We start from the raw sequence: 19,180 nt of genomic DNA, 5'->3' as shown, positions 1-19,180 counted from the left end.
TCAACTCATCCCCAAAATCTTGAGCTTGGACATAACTACTTTAGCTTTGGACTAAAAATGTTGCCTATTGTTTTGTTTTAGGTTGCTGATCAGTCAAACAATGGACAGCTTTTCCCATTGAGACCTTAAAATCATTTTACAAAGAAGTGACGTATTATCTAGGTATATTACATCATTATCTGTAGCATGATTGATCAATACTACTGGTGGAAATGGGTTTATTAGTCTTTCTAGACAGACGCCCCCCTCCTCAGTCTTATCAGCTGTACTTTCACCTGCTATTAGTCATTAATATAAATGTGTCGCTACCGCTGCAAATCTGGACTCTTGTTGGTAAGTTACAAAGCAGGTTCACTTGAATGCTCATTGTGCAATGTCCTTTTAGTGAGAGATTACTAAACATTTGTGCACATATAGAAACTGTACAATTCACTAAAGTTGCTCTCTGCCTTGTTTATATAAATCATTGTTTCTGTAACTTCACAGATCATTCTGAAGTCTGTTTGGATCACCAACAACAATGGCAAAGCTCCTGACAGGTAAAACTACTACAAAACTAGTCAGAAAGAGCCAGCATCAGAAATATAGTCAAAGCAAAATGTGAGATTATAATGCGTTCTTAAAGGTGCACTATGAAAGTCTTCTGGTGGAGAGTCGGCCAGCTGCTAGTGTCCATGGAGATGTTTTTGCTTTGCCTGTAATGTTCCACATTATGGCATTGCACTTACCTAGCTTGCATTTATTCAGTTACAGGTGATATTATTGCTTAAAATACCTTGTGTATGGAAACAAGCAGGTGGCATATCCTCCACTAGAAAAGTTACATAATGCACCTTTAATACAAATGGTTGATATCAGTATGCTCGGCCAATTCTATTAAACATAATTAAAGTGTGGCATGCACTTTCAAGGAAGAAAAAAAAAAAAAGAAATAAGATTACAAATATCTCCAAATATAAATGATAGTGTTGGTACTTCAAGTCTATGTGGATAATTTTTTGTCTGCCTCACATTTGGTTTTTATGTTCTCAGTTTTGGGCGTGCTGCTCACCTTGCAGATAGGTACGTTTTGAAATGTTTCAGTTTTGAAATGTTTCAGGTTTGGACATAACTTTGAGATAACTATTTTGAGATAACTTTGTGTTGTATTTGTCTCAGTTACATCTAATAACCTGCTGTGTCACATGACCAACTGGGCCCAGTACCGGCCAGACATGGGAAGGTTCACCGCAGACAACATTGACCCTTTCCTGTGCACACATGTCATCTACGATCTGGTCACCATCAACAGTTTCAACCAAATTACACCAATTGAGTGGAACGATGAGCAGCAGTTTGTACGCCTCAACGTCCTCAAGAACACGTAAGTGAGATGACATCAGGAAAAAATAGTTCAGTTAATGCTTTTAATCAATATACAACTGTAAAAGGTTTTAATAAAGTTAAACATTTTTATGGTGGGGTTTGCTACCTGCTTGTTTCTGTGGAGCTGTTATTGCTTTCCCCAAAATGTTCCACACTCTAGTATTAAATGTAAAAATCTTGCATCTATTCAATTAAAGGTGTTTTTATTGCTCAAAAATTCTACTATGAGCGGATTCGCCTTTCCACAGATCTGACCTGTAACTCTGGTCATCTGCTTGTCTCCATAGAGATAGATGAGTTTAATGTCATGCTGTGAAATCTTCTAGCCAAAGCAGTAACATCTCCATGGAGATAACAAACTGGTGGCGGACCATCCACAATAAAAGTTCCAATAAATAAAAGTGGCAGTGACTCAGAATTTACCTCAAATTTAAAAAGTTGTTGGTTTGATTCCAGCTCAAATGTGGTTCCAGCGGGGTGTTTTGTCCAAGGACACTGTCATTGTGTCCTTTAGCAAGACACTGCACTCACCTTGCCTCAATTATTTCTATACAGTGGTGCATAAGTGCAAATGTGGGACAACCTATAGAATTAAGCCTTCAGTGGTGTTTATCTCATTTGCACAATCAGGAAAATGTACTTTTCCAAATAAACAAATAACAACTGGTAATAGTTTGTTATCTGATACATACAGTTTTTCTTTCTTTCTTTTCCTTAAAGACATTTGGACATACGCACTAGTGTTTGTTAAAGTTTTCTATTACACTTCTCTGATATCAGAGAGCCACCTGATGTCACTTTTTTGTTGTTCTGTTAACTGTAGCACAGTAATAAAGAAGTTGATTTTGTGAGCTCACTGTTCAGTCATGCAGCGGCTGAAAAGACCCCTGACACCTCCTAACCTATGGTCCACCTATATATATGTCCTTTTTGTGCAGTGTGGTCATACAAACCTAAGGGCACAGATGTGTTGTTATTGTAAATACAAGGCACGGAGTAGACTTTGAAAAGTATTAAACTACAAAGAAATACCCACCATTCAAATGTAAATACAAAAAAACTTTTGAAGCTAACTGTAATTTAATTAATATTAATATATATTTTCTTAGTGTTGGTTAAGTTATGATATAAAGCTGACAAGATGACATGAGAATGGAATATGATTTATATTTTATAACATTGTGGTATTTCAACATACAGTATGCATTGCATATTGTAGTGTAAGTTCAGTTATAAATAAAACAAGCCTATACTTGACTTAATTTACTAGTCAAACTGTACTAGTATTAGCACACTAGTACTATTCTACTACATAACATAGCTGTATAAACCTGCCAGCGAAAAAAAAAATCAAAAAAAAAATCTGACAGTGTATAAAGGTGGTAATACCTATTATTGAATATCTGATGGTAATGTCTCTGATTCAGAAACCCTGCCCTGAGGACTTTGCTAACCGTAGGGGGCACAGTAAATGGAATCAGCCCGTGAGTATTATTTTATATTTTTAATGTACTGATACATCAGGCATCTCATACATCTTTGTTCTCTTTGTGCCAGATATGTCTCAGTGGTCTCCAAAGCAGAGAACCGCGCCGCATTCATCCGATCAGTGCTCAGCTACCTGCGCACTCATAATTTCGATGGATTGAACGTAGCATGGGACTACCCCGGCCACAACGGAAGTCCAGTGGCAGACCGGGAACGCTTCACTTTGCTGCTATCGGTCAGTCTACCAGTAGTCAAAGAATGAGCATGATATTTTCAAATTCTCCAGATTCCTGAAATATAAACTCGAAAATACCGTAGTATGAATTGTTACGGATGCATCATACACATTTCAAGATAGGTATACATTTTTGACATAATTAAACAATACAGATTTGAGGAAGACTGGGTAATGGAAAACATACAAAGGTGGATATTTATGATTAATGTTGATGTTTGACAAAGATTGATTCCTCTGTTAAACCAGGAAATGTCCCAAGCTTTTGATGAGGAAGCCAAGGATAACAGAAAGTCTCGTCTGATACTCTCAGCTGATTTGGCAGGTTTCCGCACAACCATTGATGCAGCCTATGAAGTCAGCAAGATAGCAGTGTAAGTGTGTGTTCATCCATGCAAGAGAATATGATCTGTCTAAATGTGCTATGCAGAAAAAAAACATACTCTGTATCCACCACAGTCATTTGGACTTCCTCAACCTTAAGACCTATGACTTTCATGGAAGCTGGGAGCCTGTCACTGGACACAACAGTCCTCTGTATCGCAGTAGAGTGGATCCTGGATCTATGATTTACCATAACATTGTAAGTAAGAGACCACTGACCTGGGTGATTTGGACCTACTGTTTATGACATAATAAATGTGCTGCAGAATGACTCTGTGTCCCACTGGCTGCTCCGGGGAGCACCGTCTGAGAAGCTGATACTTGGTTTCCCCACATATGGCCGCACCTTCCGCCTCAGCTCTGGTGCTACAGGTCTGGGAGCTCCAGCCAATGGCCCCGCAGACGCTGGCGCCTATACTCGCACTGCTGGCTTCTGGTCCTACTATGAGGTATGTCTGCCCTAAATGAGAGGACACACTAAGTAAAAGGTTTGAACATAATAGATAATGTGTTGGCATAATGTCTCTCCCATGTGTTAGGTGTGTAACTTCATTCCCAGTGCTACTGTAGGGTGGATTAGTGAGCAAGAGGTCCCCTATGCCACCTATGGCAGTGCCTGGGTTGGCTATGATGATAAACGCAGCTTCTCCTCTAAGGTACAAACTCACTGGTCTCTCTATTCTTTCCTAAACAAACAGACATTAAAAATGTAAATGTTTAAGCTCTGATCTTGATCTTGTCATGTAGGTCCAGTATATGACTACACACAACCTAGGTGGAGCTCATGTGTATACGTTGGATATGGATGATTTTAGTGGCTCGTTCTGCGGCACAGGGGCTTATCCACTGGTCAACCATCTCAGGATGTCTATGGGTAAATAAATGTCATGATTTTGGAGTCATCACCTGAGAATTCTTAAAAATCTTGTAAGCATTCTTGCACATAAAAAGGAATTGGGAGTTTGCACGTCCTCACTGAGTTACTGTGAATATTCTCTAAACCCTGCCACTTTCTCCCAGTGCCCAGGTAAATATTACTTTCAGATGTGTGTAAACTTTCTGTTACTTCCTTAGGATTTGGGCCCAAGCCTACCACCACCCCAGCACCCACAACCACCCGGGACCCTGTGGCAGACTTCTGCCGGGGCCGCCCTGATGGCCTGTATGAGAATGCGGCAGATAAAACCACGTACTTCCAGTGTTTCCAGGGAAACACCTACCTGCACCGCTGCCAGCCTGGTCTGATCTACTGGGACTCCTGCAAATGCTGCAACTGGCCCTGAACGATAAAGAATAAAGAAAGAAACAAAAAAAAGGAATAATATGGTTTATACAACTATTAACAAAAATGCATGTTCAGATCAAACTGGTATGATTCTGCTCACACTGTAATAAACCTGTCAAACCAATACTTGTGTCTGTTTTATTCCACAACACTTTTATATTGTACTTAGACGTGGGCAACATGAAAAAATTGGTATTTGTTCTTTTTTTTTTACACACAGCATCATGCTTGGGGACATTCATGGAAATTTCCTTTAAGGAAAAAGAGACAACATTTATAAATAGAATAAGAGATTGTCGCTGGGTCACGTCATGGTCCAATTTAATGTAATATCCCTATAAAAATATCACTTTATATCAGCATCCGTAATAGCACTGTAATAAGTAATACACAGGAGCAATGTATCTTAAGCAGTATTAGTAGGTTCCATCTTCCATTATAAAGGCATGATTGATTACATACTGTGATACGTTCTAGATGTAGATTTCAATATGTTAATATTTTGATGTAATTTGTAAAAGGAGAAGTATGTAAGTAGTTCAAATTATATAATATTTTTAACCTTTAGTTTTATTTATACATCATTAAACTATTATTTGAAAGTTTATGTGTGCAAGTGTGTGCGAGTGTTTCATCACCAACTCCCCAGTGCAGGTTTTTATTGTGTCCCTGTGCAAGGCACATTACTCACATTATCTGACAGGTTAGCACCAGAACCAAAAGAATAGTGGGTTAAATGTAGGAATGCACCAATCCAGCTTTTTCAGCTGGATACTCAATATCAACTCATACTATTGCAGAGACTGAAAATATTATTTATTTATTCAAAACAAACATAACATAAGATCCAAATGTGTTATTTATCTCTCAAGTAACTACAGAACAAATTTGAACAAATGAAAGTCCTTGTTTCAGGTGGAGGAGTTCAAGTATCTCGGGGTCTTGTTCACGAGTGAGGGAAGGATGGAGCGTGAGATCGACAGTTGGATCAGTGCAGCGTCTGCAGTGATTGGGTTGCTGGATTGGACTGTTGTGGTAAAGAAGGAGCTGAGCTGAAAGGCAAAGCTCTCGATTTAACGGTCAGTCTATGTTTCTACCCTCACCTATGGTCATAAGCTTTGGGTAATGACTGGAAGAACAAGATCGTGGGTACAAGCGGTTGAAGTGGGTTTGGAGTGTGAGGAGCTCAGTCACACAGGAGGACCTTGAAGTAGAGCTGCTGCTCCTCCATGTCAAGAGGAGCCAGCTGAGTTGGTTCGGGCATCCTGGATGCCTCCCCAGGGAGGTGTTCTGGGCACATCCCACCGGGAGGAGGCCCCAAGGAAGATCCAGGAAACCCTGGAGAGACTATGTCTATACGCTGTCTTGGGAATGACTTAAGGTCCCACCAGAGAGGCTGGAGGACATGTCTGGGGTAAGGGAAGTCTAAGAGTCCCTGCTTAGACTACAGCCCCTGCAACCTGGCTCCGGATAAGCAGAAAAAAATGGATGGATGAAAGTTCAAACATAACAAGACTTTCTGGGCCAACTTATATCAGTAAATTGCAGATACCAGTATCCTAGTTAAAAGTAAAGATGAAAATGTATTAAAAATATACATATAATAAAAAGTATAAAGAGGCTATCTACAGTGCTGGTCGATTCTTGGACATTAACTAATACTAAAAGTACAGTACTTGTAGAAATAGTTTATTCCTTGTGTTCAGTTGAATACGCTGTTATCTACAGGTTATCTTTGATTGTCAGTAATTGATATTGATATATTGTTTATAGTTTATTTCTGTTAGTTACTGTTTTGTGTGAATATTAATTTGTCTTAATTTCTGCTCTGTCATGAGCCACAGATAAAATCCAAGAGGTAATATCATCATTGCACAGAGCTTGGTCAGTGAAATCAGTACAGATAAAAATAATATTTAAACATTCATAAGGACATCAAAGATTGTTGCTTACATCTAATCAGGCATGACTAGATTAATCATTCATGTTTAACTTTATCGCATTTATGGAACAATATTAAAAACCTGATTTGGCACGGGCAAAGTACAGGCTCATTCAGAACAGGAATGCACTCAGGACGTGTGAATTGTGTGGTACAACTATATGTCAAGTACAGTCAAGTAGTATCAACTATATCAAAAATATTACAACCTCCACGTTTCAGCATTAAAGGTGTATACGTTCTGCTTGTCTGTTATAGCTGTGTTATAGCTTACAGTTATTACTCAATTATACTTATTTTATTGGTCAAAAACTGTATTAAAAACATACACCCATGTCATACTGTGGAACATTCTAATCTAGACAAAGCAATAACATACAGTATAAAAGATACATAGTGCAACTTAAATGCCTGCTCAGATAATAAAAAAATATATACATATGTTAAACAGCATTTTCTTAACAGGGCCACTCAGGGCTACGTTATATAGAAAGTTGTTCTTATTTTAAGAGTTCTGTAGTAAGAGTCCAAGTGTATTAATATGGCAATTTTGTTCATTTTATAAAGGTTGTTGAATGTTTTATTCAGTTAAATGCCAACAAACCACCAGTTTTTGTTTGTCTTTGTTGTCTTTGCTGCCAAATGTCTGAACTTTCAATTTTGATACTAGACATGTGAATGCTATTGTGTTTCACTTATCTTAAAAACTGATTCCCAATATCATCTAATCTTGCAACCATAGCAACTGCTCTATACACAATCACAAATTAAATGTGGTATATGAGTGGAAATAAGATAAGCTCTGTCTGTCTCTCTCGCTCTCTCAACAACATCTGGCAGAGCAGAGCAAGTTCTTGGGCCAATGACGTTGTATGACCTTCAGTTTACCTGTTCAGTGTTGTTGACATAAAATGACATTTGATTATAAGAAATCAATATTGGCATCTTATGTTAAATGTAACTAATACATCTATTTTGTTGATGTGGTTACTTTAATAATGAACTAATTATTAACACAGGGACACACTGTTGTTACATAACTCCATTGTTATTTGCTGGCCCAAAATCCAGGCCATTCTGACTATCTTCTCTGGTTAAAATATTAACAATTGACACTGGTTAAAATATTAACAATTGATAAGTATTTTTCAAAGAATTCTGCAAAGACAAGCCCTTTTACTTATTGTTTTATGAGTGGACTCCACCCTAGCCCCGCAAGTGTGAAATGTATTTAAGAAGCCAGAAAACGTAAAGACAGTGGCTCCGTGTAAAGTCCCAAGGTAAGCCTGTTCTGAGGACTGGCCCTGAGGCTAGTTACGGGCAAAATTACAGAAATTTTGAAATCTAGCCATAGCAATACGCATTTTGTATAACGGCTCAGCTGCAGCAATAGTCAAATAGTAATTTACACAAATTGTGACATAATTGTTGTAAATGTTGCTTATTTCTGCTTATTGTCTCAATAGGCCGCAAGGAAACAAAATCAAAATGACAAAGTTCATAGTCCTAGCAGGTAAAATGCATCATCAAAAAGTCATCAAAATATGTTACACAAATGACTAATCACTTTCTAATGTTTATTTGAAAAAGGCCTCTGCCTGGTCTTGTCTCAGCTCGGTAAGTGTAATGATTTTTTTTTATTTTTACATTGTAACACTCAATACACTTATTGTTTTTTTTTTACAGCATCTGCATCCCGGATGGCTTGCTACTTCACCAACTGGTCTCAGTACAGACCAGGCACTGGGAAATACATGCCCCAAAATGTTGACCCCTTCCTCTGCACCCACCTCATTTATGCTTTCTCCATCATAAACCCCAAAAATGAGCTGGTGACATATGAATGGAACGATGAGACCCTCTATAAAACCTTTAATGGCCTCAAGAGCAAGTATAAGCATTTCTTTCTATTTCTACTGAAACTAATGAAAAACTAGCACAATCTTACTTTTAACTTCTCTGAAGGAACCCGGGTCTAAAAACTTTACTGGCTGTTGGAGGATGGAACTTTGGATCAACACAGTGAGTAAATAGGTTGACTGACTGAAATATTATAATCATTACAATGCAATGTTGTGACAATGTATAATATTTTTCATAAGGTTCTCCATCATGGTGTCCACTCCAGCCAATCGTCAGACTTTCATTCAGTCTTCCATCAAATTCCTGAGGACCCATGGCTTTGATGGTCTGGACCTGGATTGGGAGTACCCAGGAGCACGTGGAAGTCCCCCAATTGACAAACAGAGGTTCACTCTGCTGTGCAAGGTCTGTGTTCCTCCATGGAGTATAGACTTATATGCTGCTTATCACATTTTTACAATTAATTTATTGATTTTCTGCAGGAACTTGTGCAAGCCTATGCAGAGGAGGCTAAGACATCAGGCAGGCCTCAGCTCATGCTAACTGCTGCAGTGTCTGCTGGAAAGGGAACCATCGATGGCGGATATGAGATCGCTGAGATTGCAAAGTACTGAAATGTTTATTGCAAAATATTGTATATCCAGTGCAAATTCAAGCCTAACTGCCATGTCATTTCAGATACTTGAACTTCATTAATGTGATGACCTATGACTTTCATGGAGCTTGGGAGCGATTCACCGGACACAACAGTCCACTGTACCGTGGCTCACATGACAGTGGAGATCTCATTTACTTCAATACAGTAAGTAATGAATACTTTATATAGTTTTAAGAGCATTGAGTACATTAATACTGTTTGGAATATGTCCTGAGCCATTATGTATTGTTAGGATTTTGCTATGAAATACTGGAGAGACCAGGGGACACCAGTAGATAAACTGATGATGGGCTTTGCCTCTTATGGCCGCACTTTCCGTCTGTCCTCTTCCAACACTGGTGTAGGAGCTCCAGCGAGCGGAGCTGCATCCGCTGGACCATACACTCGTGAAGCAGGATTCTGGTCCTACTATGAGGTAAGACTGCAGCCACAAAATGTTAATGACAGACTAATAATGATGTATTATTTTGTATATTCTTTTTCTCCCAGATCTGCACATTCTTAAAGGGAACCACAATCCAGTGGATCGATGACCAGAAAGTTCCCTATGCCAGCAAAAACAATGAATGGGTGGGATTTGACACCAAAGAGAGCTATGAGACTAAGGTATGTGGAATCTCACCATGCATGTATCAGAAAACCTGAAAATTCTCTCCAATTTTAATGAAAGTATTACAGTCTAAAATTATAGTCAATCTAACATCTACTACCTGACCCACATTATTAAATCATTATTCCAAATGTTGTGGCAATAACTAACTGCAGCAATAAAAACACATTCAGTAAGTTGTATTAAAGGTAGAAATACATCTTTTCAATGGATCCATAGGTCCAGTATATGAAGAACAACGGATTTGGAGGTGTATTCGTTTGGGCCTTAGATTTAGACGACTTTAACGGAGAGTTCTGTGGACAAGGAAAGCATCCACTGATGTTCCACCTTCGCAAACTTGTCAACGGTGGTTAGTTAACCTTTAAAATAAATGTTTAAAATAAATTCTTACAATTACATGTATTCCAAAACCTCTATGCATGTTACAGGGGTGCCCCCACAACCTGAAACCACTACCAGCAGACCAGATTCAACCACAAACAAGCCAGCCACCACCACCGCTAGACCAATTGATACGACAACCACCATCCCTGTGCCCGGGACCGGCTTCTGCAAGGACAAGCCTGATGGTATATACGCCCACCCCACAGACAAAACCCTATTCTATGAGTGCACAGGGGGAAAAACCTTTCTGAAGAAATGTGGCGGAGGGACAGTGTTTGAAGACAGCTGCAAATGCTGCACATGGCCCTGATCTGACTGAAGGAATCTTTGTATGTCAACTGTAATGGTGTGGGATAAAAGATACAAGTACTACAAGACAATAAAGTTGTATGCAAACTGTAGTGTTCTATGCATTTTTTTAATATATATATTCAACTGGAACTGAAATGCTGACATGACTGGAGCTGATATTTGATTTTAGATACTAGACAGGCCATCATAATCTAAAATGGGATCACATAAAAGATCCTACTGATTAGGTAATATAAATGTGTCAAAGGGGGAATATTACAAAATAGTTTTAGTTTTACCAGATTGAATTATGAGAAAACAGGTGTTATCATTTAAAGACTGTTTTCCATTAACTGCAAGACCTGTAACTGAACATCAGAACCAGACCTGCATCATTAAATCCATTCTTCTTTTTCACTGTCACTGGAGCAAAACATCAGGGAAGTTCAGCCATTCACTTATTCTCAAAAGAATTTGACCTGTTCCTCGGGTCCCCAACTACAGACCTGAAGACTGACACATGGGTAGAAGGACAACTCCAGAGACGAGCTGGCCAAGCTGAAACTGGCCAGAGAGTACAGCAATGAGTGGTCAGGTGATTTGTGACTACAAATTATATTGGATATGAAAAAAAACTGAACTGAACACAACAAATGCTCCTAAAAAAGTGAACTAGAACTGTTGAATTTGCCTCTATCTCAGTCAATAATAATGGAATTGACTTCAAAATGTGTTTTGGATCTACACCATTAATGTTTCTCTGCATGTTCTGTTTGTGACAATGATTGTTTATAAAGTATGATTCATGAATAATCAGAAGGGAGAAAGTGTGATGGAAATGTTGTGAAGAAAATATTCTTATCATATGTCTTTGTGTAAATCTAGAGACCCAGATCAGACATTTACATGTGTAAAGACTCAGACATAAATGTTGATTATCTCATGGGCGTGAAACAAAATCACTTTGAAATGTATGTAGCTTTGTCATTCTGGTATAAATACTCTGGGCTGAGATACTCGGGGGAACTGAGGATGAGAGATACTCTAAGAAAGAGAGACTTGCTTGAGACGCCAAGAGGCTTCCGGTCTGGGGCCAGAGCAGGCCTGAGACCTGTCTTGTCCATATCTGCTGTAACAAAGAATAAACCTTTTTTGTATTTCAAAACTCATCAGGCTTGGCATATGTATTATTATTAATCAAGAGATCTAGTATTTTTCTACAACAAGGCACAGAGAGAAACCTTACATTTTCTATGTTCAATTCTATTCAATTATTTCTTATATTAAAGCAACACTGCAGACATTTTGGGGGTGGATTCCAAAAAGGAGCTGGAGGAAGTGTGTCTGCTTAGACTGCTCATCCATGTCCCAGATTAAAGGAAGACAATGAATGATTGGGCGAAAAAAACAACAACAAAAAAACACATTTTTTATTTGAGTCTATTTTTTTATACAACTAACACTATAACTGATGGATGCTGTTGCTTAACGTGGGTCAGGATTTAAACGAATAAATATGCCTGTGTCCTTTAATAAATGTTACATCACAATTTGAAATCTTGACATTTCTTTCACCTTTGGTTTGTAAGGTGTTAAGATAAAATAATATAACAGCTTTTATGTTTTGATTGTGTTGGAGTCTTGTAAACGATGACAACAAATCAGGTGGTAGGACATCTTGATAGTGGCTGAATGTGGCCAATGTTCACATGTCAGTATCACTTAGGTCTGTCTCATTGCATAAGCTGTTTGTGTCTGTTGTGGTTATGATATCTAATCTACTGAATCATTCACAATGAAATTGGTACTATTGAAAAAGATGCCAGACACGACACGTCTTATCTGTAATAAAAGCAACAATGTGGAGGAGTGCATGGGGCACACTACAGATATTTGTTCATTTATTTCCAATGATTCTTATCTTTTCATTTTGAGCATTTAAAACTCCTGAAAGACATGCATACATTTTGAAAGGACAAGTACTTAAACTTTTTATTAGAGATGGACCGATAAGGGTTTTTTCATGGCATGATACTGATTGTTTAGAATCCAGGGCAACCGATGCCCAATAGATCTCCCAATATGTTTGGACCAATATATGAGAACGATTTTGATTATTTTTCCAAAATTATGTAATTTAAATTCACTACAAACTCACCCACAACCTTCATATACCACAAACCTATAAGAGAGTTGTGTAGTCATGTTTTGTGCAGCTATCTCTTTGTATTAAAGTGTCAATATAAAGCTTCATGTGTATTTTCTATGTAGAAGATACATCAAAACAAAATATAGGCCTATGGAGAACGTTTAAGGCCAACAGCTGATACGCTAAAAAGTCCAAGTATCGGCCTGATATACTGGTCCAGCTCTACTTTTTGTGTTATTAGTCATTTAAAATTATGAAGAAATAAACAAAATAATAAACAATTTACAATTAGTTTATTCCAAAATTGTGTCAGTTAAGAATTACAGTTTAGAATCTGAATTTAAAAATTTAAAACTCTGGACCAAAAGTATATAAAGTATATACACACAATGTGAACTGTCTGCAAATAATCTAATTATTTTAGTCTATTGAAGCTATTCAAAGTTACACTACAGTAAAGTAGGTCTATGCATTACAACTACTCCTATTGTATTATAGTCATACACCATACTGTAGCCATATGGAGAGAACACATAGCAAATTATCAATGCCCTGTTTATCTATTTACTCCTGTTCATGATAAGAGTTTCGTGCCATGCAACATTTTACAGTTTTGTTTGTCAAATTGAAACTCATTTGTGTAAGTTGACCTGTAAAACATATTGCTGTCCTGATATGGCTGCTGGCCCACATTGCCCTGATGCTATGTAGTCACGGAGCAATTGCAGATAGTCAATGATTATCTACATATGGTTAAGACCTCAATAATGTTATCTTCTCTAATGACGACGATACTGCTCCTCCTCTGAGCTTCTGTATAAAATACCTCAGAACTCTGCTGTGGTTTGGGTCTGTTTCTTTTTGGCAAGGTGAGGACACTTTACTGCTAGTTTGTCGATGGGCTTGTCTTCAATTAACCTCATTCTTATGTTACAGTAATCCCCCAAAGCTGGTTGAAGATGACCAAGCTTACACTATTTGCAGGTAATGCACAATAATATGATGTAATAGGTCAGGTTCTAAAGTAGTGGTACAGGTGGCACTGGCTTCTTTTGGTGTTACTCTGAATTATTTTACAGTAGAGCAGTGCAATTAAACCAAATTTTAATAGAAAAAACTCTAATAATGAATTAATGAATAAACTCTAATAGTCAATGATCAGCTTGGGTCTTTTAATGGAGAGGTCTACAGTAAATAATGTCAGTAACAGCCTGCGGTTTGGAGCAGAGTTCAGACTTTGAAGGAAGATATTCGACTATTTTGTGTTAAGTGGCACTGATTAGAAGTGTATCTTGTTTATGTTTAAGACTTTAATGCTGAAATATGTTTTTATTCGTTTTTTGATAGACAAAACAACTTAAATCTAAATTTTGATGAATCAAACTGAGGTTAAAAAAAAAAAAAGAAGCATGATAGGTTTTTTGTCTCTCTCAGTTGTTTTTGACAGCTGTAGTATCGCTAGTTTTAGAGCCTTCAAAGTGGTACATTGAAAGTCAAATAATTTGTAAAAGGTAGAATGTTAGAAAGATTGAAAACCCTAGTTCTCATTAGTATGTTTCACCAAACTGTTGTTTCTTCTCCTCGTAGGCTTATGCCTGGTGCTATGTCAGCTCGGTAAGAACATTTACACACATTTGTATTTAAATATCTCTCACTTTATTTTTTGTAGTTTTCTGAAATAAATATTCTTTATGTCCTGTCAGGCTCTGCCACTCAGATGATTTGCTATTTCACCAACTGGTCCCAGTACAGGCCTGGTGATGGGAAGTTCCTGCCCCAAAATGTGGACCCCTTCCTCTGCACCCACCTGATCTATGCCTTTTCCATTATCAACCACGCGAACGAGTTGGTCACCTACGAGTGGAATGACGACGTGCTCTACAAGGCCTTCAATGCCCTCAAGACAAAGTGAGTGGAGACTCTGGCATCTTCTAAAAGTACAATATCAAGGGTACAAACATATTTTGTCAAATGTTGTAATTTGAACAATTGTTAGTAATAACAAAATGTACACCAAGACAGTGTGGGGTTACCATAATGCCTTAGGCAGTATATGAAACACAATTTTAACCACTTGCTAATTGTCTTACATATATCACATAGGAATCCTCATCTGAAGACTCTGTTAGCTGTTGGTGGATGGAATTTCGGCTCTACCCAGTAAGTATAATTGTTCTGACCTTTTTATGCCCCGCCCACTTTTGCCTATAAATGCTACTAAGTGGAAATCCCTTTCATTTCAATGGAGAATTTGAGAAAAAAAATGCTGCTAAAATATGAGTCGGCTGATTTCTGTAAAATGTTCTATGTTCATGTGACCAACCAGTTAATAATGCACAGATTATCTGGGAGGCTTTAAAACTGCAGTCTATATAGAACTTATTTGCTGTCATTTTTGGAGGTCTCATGCAAAATATTACAACCAAAAAGACGATGGCAGAGCCCACAGCATCCAAAATGATATGATTATTGCAAAAAAGCTATGAGACTGTAATAAAGAAGACATTAATTCCACAGAACATATTCTTGGTTCAGTCATGTGCATAATCTCTATTATAGTTATTAAACACCTGATAATAGATTTGAGGATATTCTCTCTTTCACTGCAGTAAAGTAAAAAAAAAAGAATCCCAAAACAAAACCAAAAAACAAACAAACAATTGAACTGAAACTACTTGTGCAATGGATGGTAACAAAGTCCTCCTCCCTGCAGGTTCTCCATCATGGTGTCCAATGCAGCCAACCGCCAGAAGTTCATCCAGTCTTCTATTAAATTCCTGAGGACCCATGGCTTTGATGGTCTGGATCTGGACTGGGAGTACCCAGGAGCACGTGGAAGCCCCCCAGAAGACAAGCAGAGGTTCACTCTGCTGTGCAGGGTCAGTTCACTCAATTACACTAAAAAAATTATTAGTTTTGGTATGAGACTTTCAAGACAATGGTTTTGTTTTTAATTTGTGCAGGAACTTGTGCAAGCCTATGCAGCTGAGGCCAGGTCAACAGGTCAACCTCAGCTCATGCTAACTGCTGCAGTGTCTGCTGGAAAAGGAACCATCGATGGTGGATATGAGATCGCTGAGATCGCAAAGTAAGTAGGGCAACTTGCAAGAAATAAAATATTACATATTTTTATTTATAATTAAGTTATTTTGTCTTCCTGTAGAGAGCTAGATTTTATCAATGTGATGACCTATGATTTCCATGGAACGTGGGAGACTTTCACTGGGCACAACAGTCCACTGTACCGTGGTTCTAAGGACTATGGGGACCTCATTTACTTCAACACTGTAAGATAATATACAAGTCTTTTTTGTTATAATTTTCTCTTGTTCAGTTTTAGCTTTCTAAGATAGTAAATACTTTTCTAGGACTATGCCATGAAATACTGGAGAGACAATGGCACTCCAGTAGAGAAGCTGAGGATGGGCTTTGCCACTTATGGTCGAACTTTCCGCCTGACATCCTCTGACACTGGTGTAGGAGCTCCAGCCAATGGTGCTGCAGCTGCTGGACCATATACCCGTGAGGCTGGATTCTGGTCCTACTATGAGGTACGCATGTAGCTACTAGCCTCTAGAGCTCATGAATGCCCCAAAATAACATTAAATAACCATAGAAGTTTTTGGGCCTTAATGATTGACAATGTCTCTTTTCTTCTCATTTGTGCTCTAGATCTGTGGATTTGTGAAAGGCACAGAAATTAAATGGATTGAAGACCAAATGGTTCCATATGCCTCCAAAAACAATGAGTGGGTAGGATTTGACACCAAGGACAGCTACGAGATTAAGGTATGACAATGTTTGATTTTTTTTTTTTAAATCTTGCATATCTTTAGGACTATTTGGGTATACTTTTCCTTTCTGTACAGGTGCGATATCTACAAGAGCAGAAATTTGGAGGGGCTTTTGTGTGGGCTCTAGATCTGGATGACTTCGCAGGACGTTTCTGTGGACAAGGCAGCCACCCTCTGCTCTATCACCTTCGCAAACTTCTTAACATTGGTAAGACATAAGAGTAGCCCCAAACGTACATGACCTGACCACAGTTGTCAAAAGTATCAACAATCAGACTACTAATCGATACTAAAACTAATATTGAAACTAGATACTCATTTGAGCAGGTATTGATACTAAAAAGTCACATTCACAGTACAGAAATGAACCAAATAGCTGTAGAATGATCTTGAGCAAAACACACAGACTAGTAAACGCCCATGGACCACACTGGAAACTACCTAGACAGCTGAGGGATTATACAGATATAAGACCACATGGTAATTTAAAAGAAATTACTATTTAGTTTAGTTTTCACTGTGGTATTGAAATTGTTATTGAGTTTTGAAAAAGGTAGTGTATTGTGCCAACAGTCCTGACTACACTTACACAGCTTTGACATTCTTTGACTGCACATTTCACTGTTCAATTAAGTCGCTTCTACAGATAAATATATCTTCGCGAAATTGTAAATAATTCATTTTACTGTATAAAAGGACACAGTTTATGACTTATACTTTGCCAAAACAATTTATTAAAAACTATTCTGATTTTGTAGTGTTCATCTTTGTATACTCACAAATCCTCTTTGTCTAATGCAGAGCTGCCCCCACTGCCCCCCACCACCACTCGTGATCCCAGTGCCACCACCCTGACTACCACCACCACCACCACCACCACTACTCACGCCCCAGGACCGGGCTTCTGCAATGGCAAACCCGACGGCCTGTACCCCAACCCGGATGATAAGAATGCCTTCTACATGTGCGCTGGAGGCATCACTCACCATCGAAACTGTGGTGCCGGCACAATCTTCGATGATGCGTGCAAGTGCTGCATCTGGCCATGAGCAGTGTAATGACACTGGGATTATACATATTATTATACATAGAGAGAGAGGAAAAAACTGTATTTAAAATGGCAATGTTTTTATCAAATAGTTCAAAATGTATATTCAAACATTCAAAATAAGAAATATGTGATATTGTGCTAGTTTTGCGTCTACATGCTATTAAACATATACATATGATGTCTTTGTCTCATTTTGTTCACGATTGCTGTTTTTTTAGATTCTAGTAGGGAATTATTGATGATACAAATCAAAACATAAGAATTAAGATCAAATGAGACCAATATAAGGATAAGGATAGAGATAGTTTTGAAAGAGAGGCAACCTCATAAACAACACTCAACATAACTGTATAAAACTACAACCATTACTATACAATACAAAGAGCTTTTGTAAGTTTACAATGATGCAATATTGATTTTATATTGCACAAATATGTTATTAATATTAGCACCATATTAAAGTATTTCTGGTTTGCTCATATAGTATCCAAGGTATTTTCAGCAGAGATGTTTTTTCAGATGGCAAAGAGGTGATGAATATTTCATGTTCTGGTGCTGAAACAATAACTCTGAACCTGAACCTATGCGCAAACCTATCAAAAAGGGAAAAGCGTAGTTCAGGTTTCCAAGGTTTACTGCAGCATTTTGACAAGATGAGAGTCCTGGTTAGAAACAAGTGTTGAAAAGAATACTGACAATAGTAATTAAGTAAAAGTACAGTTACATGGCAAAAAATGAACTCAATTACAAGCACACATGCAATAACAACAACAATAAGACGAAATATCAGACTGACAGACTCCACACCCTACACTGTGAGGTGTTTTATTCTTGCACAAGCAAAGTTTGAAAATATACGACTGATATATCATATTGCATCAGTAATGATCTTAGGTTTCAGCTTCCTGTTATATGCAACAATTTGAGGACTTTTTCCCATTCAAAAGATTTTGTTTTACATTGTTAAACGCCATGGTAACGGTCCTAATTTGTCATCATTCTGAAACCCATGATGACACCAAGGCAGGAGATTAAACGCACCTTCTTGCACTTCCTCTTACAAGCATAACCCATAACCCAAGAACAAATAAGAGGTAGCCTATATATAGACCACACACGCCTATTCATAAGAAATAGGCAAAATAGTGCATGTGTGTTGATATATAATACTATAAAAACAATCATTTTGAATTAGGAGACAGATATAAGCCTGCAGCGAAAGAATATGACAAAAACAACTAATTTGATACACAGGGTAGCTATCACAGAGATAATAAAGGTGTTATGGCAAGTGCTCATGTTTCTCCCATACACACATACGCAATGATATGGTGCTGAAGAGGGTGCTATTAATAGTAGTTCGAAAATAATATAACATAATAATTATTTGTTGAGTATAGTTTAATTGGATTTATATGGACAATAGCAGAAAGGAGAACATATGGAGTGAATTGAGAGTTTAATTTACCTTTTCACATCTAAAGACACTGTTAATAAAAATGTTCTTCTCTATACACTTAAATATTATTGCATCTTGTGCAAGTGTTTAGTAACATAAATAGTTTTAAAAGCTACTGGCATAACCCCTTTAGACAATTGATGCACAAAGCACATCTGGAGTTGACCATTCGACAACCTCCCTATTCTACAGTAAAGGCAAGGTTACCAAAAAAAGGTA

General features: G+C 37.8%; 3 protein-coding genes across 3 annotated transcripts; all 3 read left to right on the top strand.

Moving 5' to 3' along the window:
- Positions 1-302: 302 nt before the first annotated feature.
- chia.1 (chitinase, acidic.1) lies at positions 303-4,881 on the top strand. Its single transcript, XM_033967127.2, has 12 exons — positions 303-333; positions 487-539; positions 1,033-1,062; positions 1,159-1,363; positions 2,793-2,849; positions 2,923-3,088; positions 3,338-3,462; positions 3,548-3,671; positions 3,739-3,921; positions 4,012-4,128; positions 4,220-4,346; positions 4,547-4,881. The coding sequence occupies exons 2-12, from the start codon at positions 521-523 to the stop codon at positions 4,753-4,755; spliced, it is 1,362 nt and encodes a 453-aa protein (XP_033823018.1). The 5' UTR covers positions 303-333; positions 487-520; the 3' UTR covers positions 4,756-4,881.
- Positions 4,882-7,957: 3,076 nt separating this feature from the next.
- Positions 7,958-10,614, top strand: LOC117371437 (acidic mammalian chitinase-like). The gene is made up of 12 exons (XM_033967123.2): positions 7,958-7,979; positions 8,166-8,212; positions 8,290-8,316; positions 8,386-8,590; positions 8,665-8,721; positions 8,802-8,967; positions 9,045-9,169; positions 9,241-9,364; positions 9,453-9,635; positions 9,710-9,826; positions 10,050-10,182; positions 10,262-10,614. Exons 2-12 carry the CDS (start codon positions 8,188-8,190, stop codon positions 10,525-10,527), a joined length of 1,428 nt encoding a protein of 475 aa, XP_033823014.1. The 5' UTR covers positions 7,958-7,979; positions 8,166-8,187; the 3' UTR covers positions 10,528-10,614.
- Positions 10,615-13,487: 2,873 nt separating this feature from the next.
- On the top strand, positions 13,488-17,654 carry LOC117371438 (acidic mammalian chitinase-like). Its single transcript, XM_033967124.2, has 12 exons — positions 13,488-13,526; positions 13,594-13,641; positions 14,245-14,271; positions 14,361-14,565; positions 14,761-14,817; positions 15,371-15,536; positions 15,621-15,745; positions 15,821-15,944; positions 16,026-16,208; positions 16,330-16,446; positions 16,527-16,659; positions 17,253-17,654. Exons 2-12 carry the CDS (start codon positions 13,617-13,619, stop codon positions 17,498-17,500), a joined length of 1,410 nt encoding a protein of 469 aa, XP_033823015.1. The 5' UTR covers positions 13,488-13,526; positions 13,594-13,616; the 3' UTR covers positions 17,501-17,654.
- Positions 17,655-19,180: the final 1,526 nt, after the last annotated feature.

The sequence above is a fragment of the Periophthalmus magnuspinnatus genome, chromosome 5 (assembly GCF_009829125.3).
Source record: "Periophthalmus magnuspinnatus isolate fPerMag1 chromosome 5, fPerMag1.2.pri, whole genome shotgun sequence".
In the NCBI taxonomy this organism is placed as follows: Eukaryota; Metazoa; Chordata; class Actinopteri; order Gobiiformes; family Gobiidae; genus Periophthalmus; species Periophthalmus magnuspinnatus.
Note: the sequence above shows the minus strand (reverse complement) of the source record. Positions and strands in the feature narration are given on the sequence as shown.

What these genes read in the sequence shown, in the direction of transcription:
- LOC117371438 (XM_033967124.2), top strand. Translation starts at nt 13,617, where the DNA reads ATGACCAAGCTTACACTATTTGCAG. An exon ending in TTCAATGCCCTCAAGACAAA is followed by an intron (nt 14,566 to 14,760) that starts GTGAGTGGAGAC and finishes TATATCACATAG; the next exon opens with GAATCCTCATCTGAAGACTC. An exon ending in TGGAATTTCGGCTCTACCCA is followed by an intron (nt 14,818 to 15,370) that starts GTAAGTATAATT and finishes TCCTCCCTGCAG; the next exon opens with GTTCTCCATCATGGTGTCCA.
- chia.1 (XM_033967127.2), top strand. An exon ending in GCTGCTCACCTTGCAGATAG is followed by an intron (nt 1,063 to 1,158) that starts GTACGTTTTGAA and finishes TATTTGTCTCAG; the next exon opens with TTACATCTAATAACCTGCTG. An exon ending in CTCAACGTCCTCAAGAACAC is followed by an intron (nt 1,364 to 2,792) that starts GTAAGTGAGATG and finishes TCTCTGATTCAG; the next exon opens with AAACCCTGCCCTGAGGACTT.
- LOC117371437 (XM_033967123.2), top strand. Translation starts at nt 8,188, where the DNA reads ATGACAAAGTTCATAGTCCTAGCAG. An exon ending in GATTCTGGTCCTACTATGAG is followed by an intron (nt 9,636 to 9,709) that starts GTAAGACTGCAG and finishes TTTTTCTCCCAG; the next exon opens with ATCTGCACATTCTTAAAGGG. An exon ending in TCGCAAACTTGTCAACGGTG is followed by an intron (nt 10,183 to 10,261) that starts GTTAGTTAACCT and finishes TGCATGTTACAG; the next exon opens with GGGTGCCCCCACAACCTGAA.